At 42.9% G+C, this 20,361-nt stretch overlaps 1 protein-coding gene across 3 annotated transcripts in view; it reads left to right on the top strand.

Annotated features, from left to right (window-relative positions):
* Window positions 1-20,361, top strand: part of rump (heterogeneous nuclear ribonucleoprotein rumpelstiltskin) — a 155,540-nt gene that overhangs the window by 77,384 nt on the left and 57,795 nt on the right. For all 3 annotated transcript variants that reach the window (XR_013896845.1, XM_080270153.1, XM_080270152.1), the window contains exon 6: window positions 5,185-5,379. Coding sequence is in view for 2 of the 3 variants with exons in the window: in XM_080270153.1 (XP_080126279.1) it covers window positions 5,185-5,379 (195 nt within the window). In the remaining variant the exon portion in view is untranslated. The remainder of the gene's footprint in view (window positions 1-5,184; window positions 5,380-20,361) is intronic.

The following is a 20,361-nucleotide window of genomic DNA, read 5'->3' as shown; positions in this document are numbered from 1 at the left end:
GACAATCTCATTCCATCCTGCTAGTGAAAATAGTTTTAGAATTATTTTAGACATATTTTTGGAAAGTCTCATTCCATCCTGCTAGTGAAAATGGTGTTAGAATTATTTTAGACATATTTTTGGAATTCACATTTTTAAAATTCTGTCCAAATTAACTGAAATTCAGACTAAAGGGTCTGAACCACTGAGGTTGTAGCCTACTATAGAGAGAGAGAGAGTCACAGTTTATCAACAGTTTTATGTAAATGTTTTTTATTGTATATTCTACCAGTGTTGGGTAGTTTATGGGATAACTACTAGTAGGAGTAGACTGTAGCACCAGTCGAGCAGGGCAGTACTCCCGAGGTGGATGGAAAGCTGATGACAGTGAGTGCTGGAGCTCCCATTTCATCAGCCCTCAGGGCTAGTTCCTCACCATCCCCCTTTGCTGAACTTTTTCAGTGTCTCAGTTACACAGACAGTAGGCCAGGATGCTCTCCAACACAAATTTCTCTAACTGCCTACACCAAACTACATGCACAGTACACACTACCTTATCACCTTAACCTGTCCTATCACTCTGGTATGTCCTGTGGACCCTCCAGGGAAACGTCGCCTGTGGCATTTTGGAGCCGCGGATTGGGAGGCCCTCAGGCAGTACTTCTTTGATTTTACCTGGAATGATTATTGCTTCCATGGCCTGGAGCCATCTGAGTGTGCCTTGCGTATTACAGAGGTTATTCTCTCGGGCATGGAAGTATACATTCCTTTCTCATATCCTTTGACTAATGCAAGAAAGACTTGGTTTAATCACGCTTGTTCTAATGCTGTCCGACACAAAAGGTACCGGAGCCAACCCACCCCTGAATCACATCATCTTTACGTTTTTGCCCAGAATCGTGCTAAGTCTGTTCTTCGCTCTGCTAAAAAATAATTTCATCCGTACAAAATGCTCTCAACTCTCTAACTCGAATTCTTCCCGCTCCTTCTGGCACATTGCCAAAAACCTTTCCAACAACTTTACCTCATCACCCTTCTCTCCTCTTTTTTACTCTGATGGTTCTGTAGCTATTTCTTCTACTGATAAAGCAGATCTCTTCGCACAGACTTTCTCCTCCAATTCCACCTTAGACGATTCCGATGCTGTTCCTCCATCACTTCCCGCCTCTGACTTCCTCATGACTGACATTAAAATTTCTTCAGCTGATGTATTTTCTGCCATCACTGGCCTCAATACTAACAAGGCATATGGGCCTGATGGAGTCCCTCCTGTTGTTCTCAAGAACTGTGCTTCTGTGCTTACACCCTGCCTAGGCAAACTCGCCTTTGTCTGTCAACTTGTACCTTTCCTTCTTGCTGGAAGTTTGCTCTCATTCATCGAGTCCCAAAGAAGGGTGACCACTCCCAACCCTCCAACTATCGTCCAATTGCTTTAACGTCCTGTATTTCAAAAGTTTTCGAGTCAGTTCTCAATAGAAAAATTTTAAGGCATCTTTCCTATCACAACTTTCTTTCTGATCGTCAGTACGGGTTCTGTCAGAGTCACTCCACTGGCGATCTTCTCACCTACCTTTCAGACTCCTGGTCATCCTCCTTTCGGGACTTTGGCAAGAGCTTTGCCATTGCATTTGACATCTCAAAGGCTTTCGATCGAGTCTGGCATAAATCTTTAATTTCCAAACTGCCCTCTTACGGTTTCTGTCCTTCTTTCTGTGCCTTCATCGCTAGCTTCCTTTCTGGTCGTTCTATAGCCACTGTTGTAGACGGCCATCGTTCTTCTCCTAGATCTATCAACAGTGGTGTTCCTCAGGGCTCTGTACTATCACCAGCTCTCTTCCTTTTATTCATCAATGACCTTCTAAGCTGTACATCTAACCCTATCCACTCATACGCTGATGACTCCACCCTTCACCTTTCCATTCGGTTCCCGCAACGCCCATCTCAGCAGTTGTTTCAACAGACAAGGGATGAGGCTATGGCACACCTAATGTCTGACTTGGCTCGTATCTCTGACTGGGGTAAAAATAATCTTGTTGTTTTTAATGCATCAAAGACTCAGTTCTTACACCTATCAACCCGACAAAATCTTCCACAGGTATACCCACTAATGTTTAATAATATTCAGCTTAATCCTGCATCATCCTTGAACATGCTTGGGGTTTCATTTACTCGGGACTTATCTTGGAAAGATCATATTACATCTCTTGTAAAATCTGCATCCAAGAGATTGGGTGTGCTAAGCCGACTCCATTCTTTCTTTACCCCTGCACAATTGTTGACTCTATACAGGGGTTTTATCCGCCCCTGTGTGAAGTACTACTCTCATATGCGGGGAGGCTCCCCACATACAGCTCTTCTCAATAGGGCGGAGTCAAAGGCTTTTCATCTCATTAACTCTCCTCCTCTTACAGACTCCCTTCAACCTCTGTCTCTTCACTGCAATGATGCCTCTTTATCTCTTTTCTGTCACTACTTTAATGGTCACTGCTCCTCTGAACTGTCTGCATGCATTCCTCCACCTCTATGACGGGCGCATAGCACCCGTCTAGCAGTAAACTCTCATCCCTTTTCTGTCCAACTCTCTAATGCAAGAGCTAACCATTACTCCCAGTCCTTCATTAATGCAACAGGTCAGCTCTGGAACTGTCTCCCTCTGTAGTATTTCCTGCTGCCTGTGATCTCCACTCTTTCAAATACAGTGTTTCCAGGCATCTTGAAATGAATGGATCTTGAATTTAGCTTTCTCTTGTATTTTGTTGTTCTCTTGGAGGGAACTGTTATTGCAGGCTCATGGCCTTTGGTTCCTTCTTCCTCGCATTAAAAAAAAAAAGGAAAAAAATATGGGTTTGTTTTTTGTTGTATGTGGGGGCGCTCACCATCCACTCACTCGATGTAGTGCTGCTGTCGGGTGTCTGCCCTTTCCTTTCGTCCATCCTTCTTTCCTTCTATCCTCTTCTGTCTTTCTTTCCTTGTCCTTCTGCCTACAGGTGACTTTACACTCCCTCTTCTGTCTTTGTTTCCTTCATTCTTTCCTCTTCCTTCTGCCTGTGGGTGACTTTGCACTGAGTGACAAGCCAAATGGTTTCCTGTACACCAGGAAACCATTTACTACACTTGGTGGTAACCATATAACCAAATTTTGATGCCTGGTGGTTTAGTGGGTAATTATTGCGCTCCAGTCGGATTGAGCCAGTGAAGGTTTATATCCAAGGGGTTGTTGGGGTTGATTGCTCATGTAATGCCACTGAGGGATGAGTGAGGCTGGTCACTTTCATCTTAAATGTCGGGACCAACTGCCTGGCGCTGGGCACCTATGCTCCTCATGGGGCAATGTAGGATTGGATGATGGATATGTCTGTTTTGATTAGGCCAGAAGTAACTCCAGCCTACGAATGATATTTGTTAGAGTATGGATGGGGATTTTCCAGTGTATTTTTTTTAGGTCGGAAAATGTGTTTTAAATGCTGAACAATACAGTATTTCATATCCTGTTGTGGTACACACTCCGTGCATGCTCTTTAGACATTCTGTTTAACCGCTCTAACTCTTGACTTTTTGTCATCGTGCCACACCAAAATCTTGCATCCATACATTAATACGGCATTTCATATCCTGTTGCTGTACACACATTATGCAGGTTCTTTAGTCATTCCATATCCACAGGTCTGACTCTTTGACTTTTTATCTTTCCACATCAAAGTCTTGCATCCAGATGTTAATGCGGGATCCAAGATATACCTTCATGCAATCCGTCTTCAGTGTCCAGATGCAGAATTGCGATTATACTAAATATTTTTGTTTGGAAAAGAAAAAAAAATGAAGATGGTAAATATACACATAATGACTAAATTAGCATATGTTGTAATGTGGATAGGAGGAGGGGGAGGATTTGATGATGGGGAAAAGATTTCAGCCCCCTCAGTCCAGTGTTTTTTATATTAAACCTTATGTAATAATGGGTTATTGGTTGCTATTTGCAAGCTATCTCCAGTTTAAAAAGCATCTCCCAAGTTGAATTAAATATCTGGGTATAATAAGCATACTGTATAAATTTTGTTGAAGTCTTCCTTTACTGTAGTACAGTAGTGTTCTTTGAGGTACCCCATGTCTTTTAAATATTGCTGATAAGACCACCATACTGACATAGCTTTCATATTAAACCATGCAGTCTGACATCTGTTTAATTATTGCTTGTATCAGTTTTGTTTACCATAGAACAAATCTATAATCGTGAGGGGTTATTGAAAGATGTATCTAACTCCTCCACTTTGAAAAGTCTCACCAGAGGAAAATAGGATCATCTTGTAGTAGCAGTAATATATAGACCCTACTTATTAAAATTTATCTGTCTCTATTGCCAGATGCCATAATCCCATAAGGGGTGGCCACAAACAAATCACTTACCAGTCGCCCTGTCCCCAGCCATTTCGCTGCCCTCCCAACAGCTCACCCCCCACCCCACCCTCTCATATACCTCTCCACTCCAACTCCATCTCATCCTCTGCCTCACCTTCTCTATCCCTGCCCCCCCTCTGCCTCACTTAAATACACTCTTCTCCTTAGTCTCTCACTCTCCATCCTCTCCACGCAGCCAAGCCACCTCAGTGTATTTCTCCTAACACTTCCTATCACATCCACACCACAACGCTCCTTCACTTCCTCATTGCCAGTCTGTCTCTCCACACAATGCCACATGCTCTTCTCAAATAACTCATTTCCACTGCTGTCACTGTGTCCATCCAACAAGGTCCAGGCTTTGCTTCCATACGTTAGAGTTGGTAGCTGTCACAATATTATCATGCAGCGGCTTTTTTACATCCATGTTCACTTCCCTGTTTCTTATCACTGCTTTCAAAGAACCGGCCACCTTTCTTCCTTGTTGTACCCTTTCAATCACTTCATCTTGCAAACATCTATCCTTACTCATCACACTATCCAAGTACTTAAATGCATTCACATTTTCCATTTCCTTATCCTCCATCCTCACTGTACATTCAGTGACTTCATTTCTTTTGAATACCATAACTTTACTCTTCCTTACATTCACCTTTAGATTCCATTTCTTACACACACTCTTAAACTCATTCACCAAACCTTGTAGTTCCCATTGTCTTCAATTAACAACACAATATCATCTGCAAACAACAAAACAGGAAATGAAATGGACACTCAAAGTGAAATGGAGTATTGTTTATCTCTTTACAGAGTGCACCAACACGTTTGGACTTTGACTCTGACCGTGACCGCCGCCTAAAATCAGACATGCGTGGGCGGGACTATCCTCGAGGGAATGACCTTGCCGGACCCAACAAATTTGGCAACACATATGGCCTCTCCACTGTATTCTTGGAGTCACTCGGCATCACGGGACCACTCGTCAGCAAAGTATTTGTTGCTAATGTAAGTATTAGTGCATCTTGATTAATGTTTTCTATGTTTGCTTACAGGTTGCAGTGTTTTGTGTGTTCAGGTAGCTTTCATTAAATTTGTTTTGTCATTGTGTTTGCCCTTAGTTTTGTATGTATGGATTGCTTCCAGGTAACGTTGTTTTCTCATGGAGTTGGTAATGAATTTATACTGTAAACTCTCAGTAATCCAGCATAATTCAGCCAACTCCCACGTTGGATATTGCTCAGCACCCTCAATCGGCCATCCATTCGGCATTGAGCCAGATGCTGTGTTACTGTCCATCTCAACCCTCTATCTTAAAATTTTCCTAGAATATTACACATGAGTAAAAGCTTAAAATCAAGCATAAAGTATAATACAGTATTGACACAGTACACTCATGAGCACTAATTTCTGCTCAGGGATGTCACCTTCCTACCCCTGTATACCCAGGGAAGAGGGGAGGAGGGGGGGGATGTAACAAACTCCACCCTCTTCTATCCCAGCTCCCAACCCACCCCCATACCTCTACCTAACCCCCCACCTGTCATTCTTAACTGGTAGTTACAATACATCTCAAGCTGACCTCATACTTAAAACGCTTGGTCACACTACTGTTACACAGACATAAAGCACTAGGTTATGTAAAAAAATATATAGTATAACTATCAGTTCACTGCAGCTAGAAGTTTATGCATTATACCACAACGTTGAAACGAAAACAGTATCGTAAACAACAGTCACCCCAGGCCTCATGGTTTGGCCTCACTGTTTATTTTGTTCACACACACACACACACACACACACACATACACACACACACACACACACACACACACACACACACACACACACACACACACACACTGACATCTGTGGAGAGCACACATGCACAAGTTGTGCTCTTCTACTCGTCTTGCCTAAGTGTATCTATAGTGAGCCAAGCTCGGTACTAGGCTATATTAAGTGACGATATAATATTGTAGAGCAAGTTTAAGCAAAAAAGTGAAGTTCAAAGAAAGTATATATTTAAAAAATTAGAGCTCCAAGGAATTTGCTGAGGCAAGGCAAGCGTCAGCGGTGTTGTCATATCACACCACGGTGGGCAGCAGAGAGATTCCAGATTGTAAGTAGAAATTATCTTTCTGTTAGATGGCATACTTTCCAGAAGTAACTTGAATAGGTAAGAGAAGGGATAAAAGTAGAATACGGAGAAAGTGAATAAACTAGAAAAAACTTTCCATCTGGAAATAGAGGCAGTCCAAATGGAACTACACGTACAGAAGGAAAAAAAAAATGAGGAATTAGTAAAGGAAATAACAGAAAACACACAACAGCGGACAAATTGTCAGCAAAGGTGAACTCTCTGAGAAAGAAAACGAGCAAAATGGGGAGTGCAGTAGTCAGCCATGAGAGAGTTTGAAAAGAGTTAAAAAATGACACAGATAAAATTAGGCAAGCAGGTAGTCTGTTAGAACAAAGAAGTGATATTGAAGAGAAGATAACTCAGGCAAATGAAATGATAAGAATGCAAATGAATTGATAAGAAATTTCTCAGAAGTACAAAATACTGTACATATTCATTCATTCATTGCCAGACGCCATGTACCCCAAATGGGGTGGCCAAGGGCTCAGAGTTAATTGTTTTTACAGGGAGGGGCACTAATCCTCCACCAACCCCACTTGACACGTAGGGATGCCAACAGCATCTGGTGTTCCCAGGCGGTCACCCATCCAAGTACTAACCAGACCCAGCGTTGCTGTACATATGCTGAGGTCATAAAAGTGAAACAATAGCGAGATAAGGTCAGAGCAAAAAGCATAAGAAGGAAAGTGAATGAGATCGTAAGAAACAACTGTAGCACCAGTCGAGCAGGGCAGTACTCCCGAGGTGGATGGAAAGCTGATGACAGGGAGTGCTGGAGCTCCCGTTTCATCAGCCCTCAGGACTAGTTCCTGACCATCCCCCTTTGCTGAACTTTTTCAGTGTCTCAATTACACAGAGAGTAGGCCAGCATGCTCTCCAGTACAAATTTCTCTAACTATCTTCACCAAACTACATGCACAGTACACACTACACTTCCTATTCAAAATTCAACAAAAATGGCGTCGATTAATCAAGCCTCGGAGTCCCCAGGGGGGGGGGGGACCATAAATGCCCCCGCCATCTGCCCCTCTCCCGGTGACGACTCGAGGTGCCTGGAACCACCGTCTGACTCTCTCCTTCTTCATTTCTGCAACATTCGCGGCCTTTCATCTAACTTTCGCTCTGTTGAGCACCACCTCTCCTCTAAACCTCACCTTCTTTTTCTGACGGAGACTCAGCTGTCTGAGGCAACCGACAGCAAACCCTTTTCTGTATCCTCCTACTTTCTCTATACTCATTTCAAAGCCAAAGGTGGCTGTTGTGTATACATACGCAACGACTTATCTTGCTCTCGTGTTCCTGAACTTGATTCTTCTGAATTCTCCACACTCAGGCTTCGGCTTTCCTGTCATTCTCTGACTAAATATATCTGTGCTGTTTACTTATCCCCTAATTCTACTGACTATCAAAAATTCTTCGACTATCTTACTTCTACGATGGAACACATTCTGTCCATTTCTTCTTTCTCTGAAATCTCCATTCTTGGAGATTTCAATGTTCACCACCACCTTTGGCTATCCTCTCCTCTCACGGATCCACCTGGTGAACAAGCCTACATCTTTTCTATCCTTAATGACCTAGAGCAGCTTGTACAGCACCCTACCCGTATCCCTGACCGCCTTGGAGAGAGCTCCAACATACTTGATCTCTTACTCACAACTAATCCTTCTGCTTACTCTGTTAATCTTTTCTCTCCGTTGGGCTCCTCCGATCACAACCTTATTACCTTAACCTGTCCTATCACTCCGGTACGGCCTGTGGACCCTCCAGGGAAACGTCGTCTGTGGCATTTTGGAGCCGGGAACTGGGAGGCCTTCAGGCAGTACTTCTTTGATTTTCCCTGGAATGATTATTGCTTCCATGGCCGTGAGCCATCTGAGTGTGCCTTGCGCATTACGGAGGTAATTCTCTCGGGCATGGAAGCATACATTCCTTTCTCATATCCTTTGACTAACGCAAGAAAGCCTTGGTTTAATCACGCTTGTTCTAATGCTGTCCGCAACAAGGAGAAGGCCTACAAAAGGTACCGGAGCCAACCCACCCCTGAATCACATCATCTTTACATTTCTGCCCGGAATCGTGCTAAGTCTGTTCTTCGCTCTACTAAAAATACTTTCATCCATACTAAATGCTCTCAACTCTCCAACTTGAATTCTTCCCGCTCCTTCTGGCACCTTGCCAAAAATCTTTCTAACAACTTTACCTCATCATCCTTCCCTCCTCTTTTCTGCTCTGATGGTTCTGTAGCTATTTGTTCTACTGATAAAGCAGATCTCTTCGCACAGACTTTCTCCTCCAATTCCACCTTAGATGATTCCGGTGCTGTTCCTCCATCACTTTTCCCCTCTGACTTCCTCATGGCTGACATTAAAATTTCTTCAGTTGATGTATTTTCTGCCATCACTGGCCTCAGTACTAACAAGGCTTATGGGCCTGATGTGGTCCCTCCTGTTGTTCTCAAGAACTGTGCTTCTGTGCTTACACCCTGCCTAGGCAAACTCTTTCGCCTTTGTCTATCAACTTGTACCTTTCCTTCTTGCTGGAAGTTTGCTCTCATTCATCGAGTCCCAAAGAAGGGTGACCACTCCCAACCCTCCAACTATCGTCCAGTTGCTTTAACGTCTTGTATTTCAAAAGTTTTCGAGTCAATTCTTAATAGAAAAATTTTAAGGCATCTTTCCTATCACAACCTTCTTTCCGATCGTCAGTATGGGTTCCGTCAGGGACGCTCCACTGGCGATCTTCTCACCTACCTTTCAGACTCCTGGTCATCCTCCTTTCGGGACTTTGGCGAAAGCTTTGCCATTGCACTTGACATCTCAAAGGCTTTCGATCGAGTCTGGCATAAATCTTTAATTTCCAAACTGCCCTCCTACGGTTTCTATCCTTCTATTTGTGCCTTCATCGCTAGCTTCCTTTCTGGTTGTTCTATAGCCGCTGTTGTAGACGGCCATCGTTCTTCTCCTAGATCTATCAACAGTGGTGTTCCTCAGGGCTCTGTCCTATCACCAACTCTCTTCCTTTTATTCATCAATGATCTTCTAAGCTGTACATCTAACCCTATCCACTCATACGCTGATGACTCCACCCTTCACCTTTCCATTCGGTTCCCGCAACGCCCATCTCAACAGTTACTTCAACAAACAAGGTATGAGGCTATGGCACACCTAATGTCTGACTTGGCTCGTATCTCTGACTGGGGTAAAAATAATATGGTTGTCTTTAATGCATCTAAGACTCAGTTCTTACACCTATCAACCCGACAAAATCTTCCACAGGTATACCCATTAATGTTTAATAATATTCAGCTTAATCCTGCATCATCCTTGAACATGCTTGGGGTTTCATTTACTCGGGACTTATCTTTGAAAGATCATATTACATCTCTTGTAAAATCTGCTTCCAAGAGATTGGGTGTGCTAAGCCGACTCCATTCTTTCTTTACCCCTGCACAATTGTTGACTCTATACAGGGGTTTTATCCGCCCCTGCGTGGAGTACAACTCTCATGTACGGGGAGGCTCCCCACATACAGATCTTCTCAATAGGGTGGAGTCAAAGGCTTTCCGTCTCATTAACTCTCCTCCTCTTACTGACTCCCTTTAACCTCTGTCTCTTCGGCGCATTGTTGCATCTTTATCTCTTTTCTATCGCTACTTCTATGGTCACTGCTCCTCTGAACTGTCTGCATGCTACGTGCTAAGGGGTCTTTGTATGCAGCATGTGTTAGGAGTGTAATGCTGTATGGTAGTGAGACCTGGGCAGTGAAGGAGGAAGACATTCGCCGGCTCAGACGTACTGAAATGACAATGATTAGGTGGATGTGCAGTGCGTCCCTGCGTCCAAGGCCTGGAGGGGTTGGGTTTACAATGGAAGAGTTGAGAGGTAGGATGGGACTGGAGTGTATTGGTGTTGTGATGAGGAGAGGTAGATTGAGGTGGTTTGGACATGTGGAGAGGATGGGGGATGATAATTGGGTGAGGAAGGTGAGAAGTGTTAATATTGGGGGTGGGGTTGTGAGGGGTAGACCGAGAAAGACATGGGACGAGGTCATTAAGTGTGACCTTGGGGTTGAGGGACTGAACGGGGAGGCTGCAATGGATCGTGCAGCATGGAGAGCCGCCATTGGGTGACCAAGGCCGACACATGCAAGCATGTTGGAGCCTTTAAAAACGAAAACGAAAACGAAAACGAAACGATGTCAAATGACTCCTTAAATTTTGATGAATACAATATGTGGAGAAGAGACAGAAATTTGAAAAAAGGAGGAGGAGTTATGATATTAACAAAGAAAAAACTCCAAGTCAGAGAGATAGAACTAGATATACCCTCACAAGTAGAGTTAACTGCAGTAGAGATTAATACATTTGAAGGGAAATTATCATCATCATCATCTGGACCTCTTTTTCCATCCTAGGGCAGGGTTAATAGCAGCAACCTCCAGACAACCTAAGTTTGCCCAATTCAATGGGCCACACTTCCATTCATTCACCATTCAAGCCCACGGAATCCTGGCTCCATCAGATAGGCCCCCCCAAAAGTCACCCCATTCTATAGCTTCTCCTATACCTAACTGATAGAGTCAAACTGAACGCTGTCACGTTAAAAAGGAGTTCCAAATCCCTGGTTATGCGCTTCACTGCACAAAATTCATCCAGCTAGCTCGGTTTCTTGTCATCCCTTAGCCTCACCAACTTCCATACCTCTCTTTCTCACACACTCATCGACCATATCCCTCCACCTTCTTCTTGGCCTGCCTCGTCTCCTCCCTCCTTCAAATTTGCGCAGATATACCTTTTTCACCACTCTGTTGTCATCATCCTCTCCACATGACCAAACCATCTCAGTACAGGCAAACCCCGGTTTAACGATCTAATTGGTTAGGTAAAACCTTTTCGTTAGGCGGGGTATCATATATCGGGGTACTTTTAACATGTATTTCAATGTGGACCATTTACTAGCCTTGGGTTTCCCCCCAAACCAAGTCCAAAACTCACCCAGATGAGCCAAAGAACAGGTTAAAAGGCAATCTAAATGGGCTAACAGCTGTTAAGGAAAGTAACTTAAGCCTAACACCTGTAAATAACTCACTAAAACCAACAAATCAAATTTGAATATCATCAAATATGTCTGGAAAAAATTAACCTTAGTAAACTGTACCCCAAAATGACAATGTTCACCCCACCTATGGCTGAAACTCATTATTTGAAGTCTAAAAACAGTTTATAAATCAACCTAATCACACAGTTTTAGTCTAAAATATCAAAATTGGTAAGAAAAATAAAAACCCATTGTCGAACAGGGGTTTGGCCATCGTTAGGTCGGGTATGGTGCAATTTCTACCCCCATCGTTAAGCTGGGGTATCACATGTATGGGTATCATTTATCAGGATATTACTGTACATTCTCATTCGATTCTGGTGATGGGAAGCGTTAGGAGGAACACACTGAGGTGGTTTGGCCATGTGGAGAGGATGGAGGGTGAGAGACTGACAAGGAGAGTGTATGTGAGTGAGGTGCAGGGGGGGAGCGGGAGGGAGAGGCTGAGGATGAGATGGAGGGATGGGTTGGAGAGGTATATGAGAGAGGGGGTGTGAGGTGGGAGCAGGGCAGTGAAATGGCGGGGGACAGGGTGACGTGGAGGCGATTTGTTTGTGGCCACCCCATAGGAGATTGAGGCATCTGGCAATAGATAGATAGATAGATAGATAATGAAGACCTGGCAGGAAGTACAATACAGAGTTTAAGAACCCTGCTACATAGAATGAAAGAAAAATCTGAAAGAAATATACTAAATGGAGATTTCAACACACATATAAATTGGAATACTCTAGATATTAGAAGCTATGAAAGTTGTTGGGATCAGAAGCTCCTGGACCTTATACAGGAGCTTTTCCTAACATCATCATCATCGTCATCATCAACATCATCCCAATCATCATCATCATCATCATCATCATCATCATCCAGACCTCCTTTCCCACCCTTGGGCAGGGTGAGGAGTAGCAACATCCTCACCCTTTCCAAGGGTGAGGATGTTGCCCAGTTCAATGGGCCATGCTTCCATTCACTCACCATTCAAGCCCTCGAAATCCTGGCTTCATCAGATAGGCCAAAAAATTTCACTTTCTGTAGCATCACATGTAAAGGAAAACACTATAAAAAAAGTGGGCCAGAAGAACCATCATTATTAGATCGCATATTTACTAAGCTGGAAAGTGAAATTGACAACATAAATTATCACTTTGCATTCAGCAAAAGCGACCATGCAGTATCATCATCATCATCATAAAGTAACTTGGTGGTGGGATGAGGGTGTAGAAGCTGCAGTTAAGGAGAAAAGAAGGCTTTTCCGGGAATGGAAGAAGGGTGGTAGCAAAGAGGAATATTTGGCTGCCAAGCGTAGGGCTAGGAGAGAGGTATACAGGGCAAAGTCTGAGTCACAAAGACAATTTTTGATAACCTAAATCATGGGGAAAGGAAAAATATATTTAGGGTGGCAGGTCAGGTGAAGAGGGATAATCGGGATATCATAGGTGAGCAGTGTGTGAAGAATGATGAAGGAAGGGTAGTGGTGAACAGTGAGGATATTAAAGATGCATGGAGAGAGCATTATAACCGGTTGTTGAATGAGGAGTTTGACTGGGCCAGGGAAGGTTTGGAGCCAGCAGATCCAGTGTCTGGCCCTTGGCCTTTGATTGATACTGCTACTGTGAGTGAGGCAATAGGCTGGATGAGGGTGGGGAAGGCAGCAGGTGTGTCTGGGTTGACTGCCGAAATGTTGAAGGCCTCAGGCGATATAGGGGTGAGTTTAGTCACTGACCTGATAAATAGGATTATTTATGAGTGTGTTGTCCCAGATGATTGGCTGAAGAGTGTAATTGTAAATGTGTATAAAGGGAAGGGTGATGCCCTGGAAAGAGGGAATTATAGAGGTATAAAGCTTTTGGATCAGATAATGAAGGTAATGGAGAGAGTTTTAGAAGGTATGATTAGAGAAAGAGTGAATATTGATGAGATGCAGTTTGGGTTTATGCCAGGAAGGGGGACCACTGATGCCATATTCATTGTTAGACAGCTTCAGGAAAAATATATTGGTTGGAGAAGGGATCTTTATTTTGTTTTTGTTGATTTGGAAAAGGCCTTTGACAGAGTCCCTAGAGAGGTGGTGAAGTGGGCAATGAGAAAGCTTGGCTTGGAGGAGTGGCTGGTTAGGGTGGTTATGGCCATGTATGTGGGTGCTCACACCCAGGTGAGAGTGAATGGAGATTTGAGTGATGAGTTTTCCGTGAATGTTGGTGTGCATCAGGGGTCAGTCTTGAGTCCCATGTTGTTTATCATGGTACTTGAAGCCCTTTTACGTGACTTTAGAAACGGACTCCCGTGGGAGTTGTATGCTGATGATTTGGTGTTGATTGCAGAGAATGAAAGGGAGGCGGAGGAAAGGTTTAGGAAGTGGAGAGATGGTATGGGGCAAAAGGGTTTAAGGGTAAATGCAGATAAAACAAAAGTGATGATATCTAGGGTTGGTGGCGGTACTGTCAAAGACGAGGGAGAGTGGCCATGTGCAGTTTGCCACAAGGGCGTGGGAAGTAATTCCATCTTGTGCGGTGTGTGATAAATGGGTGCATAAGAGATGTAGTGGTATCAGAGGTAGACTGCGAGATAATGCTGATTTTATGTGTACAGCGTGCCGGGGTGAGCAGGTGGAGATCGTCAGACGTGAAAGGATTGAACTTGCTGGTGAATCTCTTGAGTGTGTGGAAGAGTTTTGTTATTTGGGAGACATGTTGTGTGCTGGAGGTGGGGCTGGAGCTAGCTCTGTGGCTAGGGTGAGAAGTGGTTGGAAGAAGTTCAGGGAGCTCTTGCCTCTCCTGACATTGAGGGGGCTCTCCCTACGTGCTAAGGGGTCTTTGTATGCAGCGTGTGTTAGGAGTGTAATGCTGTATGGCAGTGAGACCTGGGCAGTGAAGGAGGAAGACATTCGCCGGCTCAGACGTACAGAAATGACAATGATTAGGTGGCTGTGCAGTGCGTCCCTGCGTCCAAGGCCTGGAGGGGCTGGGTTTACAATGGAAGAGTTGAGAGGTAGGATGGGACTGGAGTGTATTGGTGTTGTGATGAGGAGAGGTAGATTGAGGTGGTTTGGACATGTGGAGAGGATGGGGGATGATAATTGGGTGAGGAAGGTGAGAAGTGTTAATATTGGGGGTGGGGTTATGAGGGGTAGACCGAGAAAGACATGGGACGAGGTCATTAAGTGTGACCTTAGGGTTAAGGGACTGAACAGGGAGGCTGCAATGGATCGTGCAGCGTGGAGAGCCGCCATTAGGTGACCAAGGCCGACACATGCAAGCATGTTGGAGCCTTTAAAAACGAAACGAAAACGAAAACATCAGCAGCAGCAGCAGCAACATCCGGAACTCCTCTCCCACCCAGTCCAATGGGCTACGCTTCCATTCACTCATCTTTCAAGCCCACAGAATCCTGACTATCTGATACGCCAAAAACATTCACCATGTTCTGTAGCTTCACATCAACATATCCGATAGAGTCGGATTGTACTGTAATTCGGGATAACATGGTATAGTTAGTGATAATGAAAATTACATAAAGAGGCTAAACTACAAAAGGGGGCAACTATCGAGATCTAAAGTACTTTATAGAAATAGATTGTGAAAAGGAGCTTAGAGGGCAAGATATAAATGTTACGTATATTTATACTGTATAAAAAATCCTGTGAATTTTATGAAACAGGAGTCCAGAATTATATCCCACAGCACAAAGAAACAGAAAAAGGATTAAGAAATGGTTTAATACTGAATGTAAAAAAGCAAAAGAGGAAAGAGAGTTGCTGTGGATTAGGTACAGATGACGTAATGGCAAAAGAGCATGTAACAACTACAAGCAGGCAAGAAATAATTATACAAGGATAAAAAGAAAAGCTCAAAGGCAGTTTGAGGAAGATATTATAAATAATAGTACTTATCAGCTGAAGCTGTTTTACAGCTACACATGAAGCAAAACTTAAGTCAGAGATAAAATACAGTCCATCATGGATGAGGGAAAAATCTGTATCAATGAAGAAGATATTTGAGAATTACTAAAAAAATTCCAATCAGTTTTTACCAAAGAAAGTAGATTTGAGAGAGATGAAAAGGAACAAGCATGCCTACACATACAGTATTAACAAATATATGAATATCAAAACAAGAGAGGAAGAGATAAGTAATTTAGACGAAGGAAAAGCAAATGGTCCTAAAGAGATATCTGGTTGGGTATTACACGAATGTGCAGAAAAGTTAAGCAGACCAATATATTTAATATTCAGGGAATCCTTAAGACAAGGTAAACTACCTGATGTTTGGAAGAAAGCTAACATTGTTCCCCTCTTCAAGAAAGGAAGTAGACAGAATCCACCTTACATACCAGTATCAGTGACCAGCACCTCCAGTAAGATATTAGAATAGCGGGGAAGGAAAATTTGTGTAAATTGTCTTGAAAAACAATATGATAACAGAACAACAGTTTGGTTTTTGAAAGGGAAAATCTATCTATCTATCTATCTATTGCCAGATGCCATAATCCCGTAAGGGGTGGCCATTTGACTTTGAGTTATTTGTTTTCTGGGGAGGGGCACTAACCCTCCACCAACCCACTTGTTGGCACATAGGGAGCACGTATGGTTTGGTTATATGGTTACCACCCAGCGTTGTAAATGGTTTCTTGGCTTACAGGAAACCATTTGGCTTGTCACTCTATGTAAAGCCACCTGTAAAAGAAAGAAAAGCAATAAGAAATGATAGGAAAGATGGGAGAAATAGGAAGAGAGGAGGGCAGGTACAGAAAAAGAATGATAAAGGCTAAGGAAGAAGTAGGCAGCACAACATCAAGTGAGTGGATGATGGTTGCCACCACCTACCACGAAGGGAAAATCATGTGTTAATAATGTATTAAGTTACAATGATAGAGTTGCAGAAATACTACAGAAAATATAAGGATAGGTAGCATGTGTTAATAATATATTAAGTTACAATGATAGAGTTGCAGAAACACTACAGAAAACATAAGGATGGGTAGACAACATCTGTTTGGATTTCAAGAAGGCATTTAACAGAGTACCACACCAAGGACTTTTATGGAATTACTCATCATAGAAGTGACTAGTGGAGTCCCTTACGGCACAGTGCTGGCATCAGTTATGTTTTTAGTATATATAAATGGCATTGTTTGCTGATGATGCAAAAATACAAAGGAAAATTTCAGACTTGCAGAAAGCCACAAGAAGAACTAAATAAGCTTCATGAATGGAGCAGTAGATGGCAAATGGAATAACAATGTGGAAAAATGCCATGTAATCAAGTTTGGTAAAAGTGAAATAAGGCCAGACTGGGATTATAAGCTAGGAAGTTCAACTCTACACATATCAGAAAAGGAAAGGGGCTTAGGAGTGATTATCAGTAACAGAGTATCGCTGGCTGACTGCATCAGTGAGAAAGTACCGAACATGTACACACTGCTTCTAAATTTGGGCGTAGCATTCACCTATATAAATGAAGACATGCTGAGGAAGATAATCGTATCATTCATTAGACCAAATGTGGAGTATGCATTGGTACTCTGGAATCCACAAAATATATAGGTAAAATTTAAAAGGTACATAGGGCTGCTAAAAGATGGGCAACAAGCTTAGGGGATCTGAGCTACAAAGAAAGACTAGAAAAATTGACCCTACCAACATTATAAGAGAGAAGGAAATGAGGAGACATCATCATCATCATCATCACCCGAACCTCCTTTCCCACCATAGGGCAGGATGAGGAGTAGCATGTCCAGACAGCCTAAGTTTGCCCTGTCCAATGGGCCATGCTTCCATTCACTCATCATTCAAGTCACCGGAATCCTGGCTCCATCTGATACACCAAAATCTTTTACCACATTCTGTAGCTTCCTATTAAGTACTGTATCCGATAGAGTCATTCGGGACACTGTCATGTTAAAAAGGGATGCCAAATCCCTGATCATGCTCTTCACAACATTCATCCAACCAGCTCAATCTCTTGTCAGTCCCCTAGCCTTACCGACTTCCATACCTCTCTTCCTCACACACTCATCCACCATATCTTTCCACCTTCTCCTTCGCTTACCTCACCTCCTTCCTCCTTCAAATTCTCTCAGATATACCTTTTTCACCACTCTGTTAATATCCATTCTCTCCATATGACCATACCATCTCAGTACACTCTCATCGATTCTGGTGTCCACTGACTTCCTTACTCAACATCTCTCAAGAATCACATTATTTCGTATCCTATCCACTCTCCGTACTGCACATACATTTCTCAGCAGTCTCATCTCCACTGCTCTTACTCTTCACTTTTCATTTTCATGGCACACCATAGTCTTACACTCATGTGATAAAGTTGGCATTAACACTCCTTCATGTAAGCCTCAAGCAGCTGCATTCAACACTCAAGCTTTAGTTTCTTGTCATGGCCTTCATAGCACCAGCTACTTTCCTTCCTTGTGCCACTTTCAACTTCTTTAGAACCTTTTCCTCTCTTTTCTATCACAGTACCCAGGTATTTGAACTCTCTTCAATTCCAGTGTCTCTCTGTTCATGGTAACATCAAACTGGGATTCACGTTCTCTCTTGATAACCATCACTCTCCTCTTTTTTAAATTTACTCTCAAGACACAACATTCACAGACATTAGCAAAACTCTGCACTAGTCAACCAAGTTCGTGTTCGGTATTTGCAAGTACAGTAATCACTCCAATATCCGACGTAATAGAGCCATAGGTAGGTCCGGATATTGGTTCTGTCCGGATATTGGGCCCTAGCTTATGGGCTTGTACTTATGGACCCTAACTCAGAATAACACCTATACAACTCCCTCTGGACATGCATAGCACCTATTTAAGACCCAAATCACACCAATAAGGCACATAAATGACTGAAATAAATGCAAAAGAAACATAAAATGAGGGTTTAGAAGTAGGTTCATACAATAATAAACATTCTGGTGACTGGCTCCTGGACTGGTACTTATGGACCCTAACCTAGCCTAACTCAGAAAAACACCTTCCTACTGCACATGCATAGCTCCTAACACCCTATTCACACCAATAAAGGACATTAAAGAGTGAAATGAGGTAAGTATAGTATGGAAAAAAGTACAGTATGAAACATTCTTATGTCCGGGTAGTGGGGATGTTCGGATATTGGGCGTCCGGATATTAGAGTGATTACTGTAGTACTGCTTCATCAGCATAACACAAATTTGAGATATTCCATCCATCACCATTCGTTACCAACACCATCCCTCTCTCCATTATTCATGTTTTTACTTCTTTCATCACCCATCCATAAATATATTGAACAACCATGGGAACATCATACATCCTTGCTGCATGCCCACATCAATCGTGAATCATTCACTTAGATGCCCATTTACCCTTACACATGCTTCACTACCGTCATAAAAACTCTTGACGGCTCCTAACAGCTTAACATCTACACTGTACAAGTACAAAACCTTCCCCATTCCTTCTCTGTCTTCTTTGTCATATGCTTTTTTCCAGATCCTTGAATGCCATAAACACCCTATGGTCCCTCTCACAAGCCTTCTCCACTATCTGTCTTACCGCAAATATTTGATCCACACATCCTCTGCCATTCCTAAAGCCACCCTGTTCATCACTCACAAGGACTTCTGATATCTCTCTTTTTTTTCTCTGTAATAGTTCTTCCATATACCCTCCCTACCACACTCATTAAACGTATGCCACGATAATTTTTGCACTCACTTCGTTCACATTTATTTTTGTGCAGGGGTACAATCACTGCTGTCACAGTATCACTCATCCATGCATTTTTACATATCTCCAACAGGCACTTAATTCTGCTGTCCACAAGCCTTAATCATCTCTGCATACACCTCATAAACCCTAGCTGCTTTCCCATTTTTCAGCCACTTCACAGGATTCTTCACCTGTGCGAGTGTCACGTTTCCTGCCACTGCATTCCTTCTCTGCACACCCTCAACACTAATCAAGTTTACAGCCGCTCTGCTGTGTGTCTCTTCCGATTCATCAGGCTGTCAAAATATTGTTTCCATCTGGTCCTTACTTCATCCCCATGGGTTAATAATCTACCACTTACATCCCTCACACTTTCACATTTCTTTCCACTGTCACTTATACATTTCCGCACCCCATTCCAGAATGATTTCCTATTTTGAGAGTAAGTTGCATTAATTTTTCTTCCTAGATCATCATTTACCTCCTTTTTCCACTTCATTAGTATCTTTACGTGCTTTTTACTCTCAGTATATTCAGTTCTTATTTCAGTTGAACCCCTGTCTTGTAACCATTCTAGCCACTTCTTCCTCTTTTCATCCACTGCTCTTTTAACCTCTTCATCCCTCCATGTTGTATCTTTCTTCTTTGTTGTTACTCTTGCCACACCACACACCGCGTTAGGATTCCTAACCAAGCAATCCCTATATGCATTCCACAGGCTGTCCAGATCCATTTCATTCCACTTCACTGATTCTAACTCCTCCCCTACTTTGGTCATGTATTCATCCGCCATTTCTTTGATCCTCAGCTTCTCGACTTTCAGTCTTTCTCCCTGACTGCTCCTGTCCACCTCACTCCTCTCAGCTTGATCTTGAATACCACAATCACATGATCTGACGGACCTCCACATCGTCCTCCTACGGCCCTCGGCTTAGCAACCATTCCCCCCGTCGACCTCTCTAGTAGCACATAATCAATCAGGCTCCTTTCAACACGATTCCCGTTCCCTCTATACCATGTATATTTATGTGCTTCTTTGTGTTT

The sequence above is a fragment of the Coenobita brevimanus genome, chromosome 39 (assembly GCF_032717465.1).
Source record: "Coenobita brevimanus isolate Jiangsu-jjx chromosome 39, ASM3271746v2, whole genome shotgun sequence".
Lineage (NCBI taxonomy): Eukaryota > Metazoa > Arthropoda > Malacostraca > Decapoda > Coenobitidae > Coenobita > Coenobita brevimanus.
This window is presented reverse-complemented; position numbering and strand designations above follow the sequence as displayed.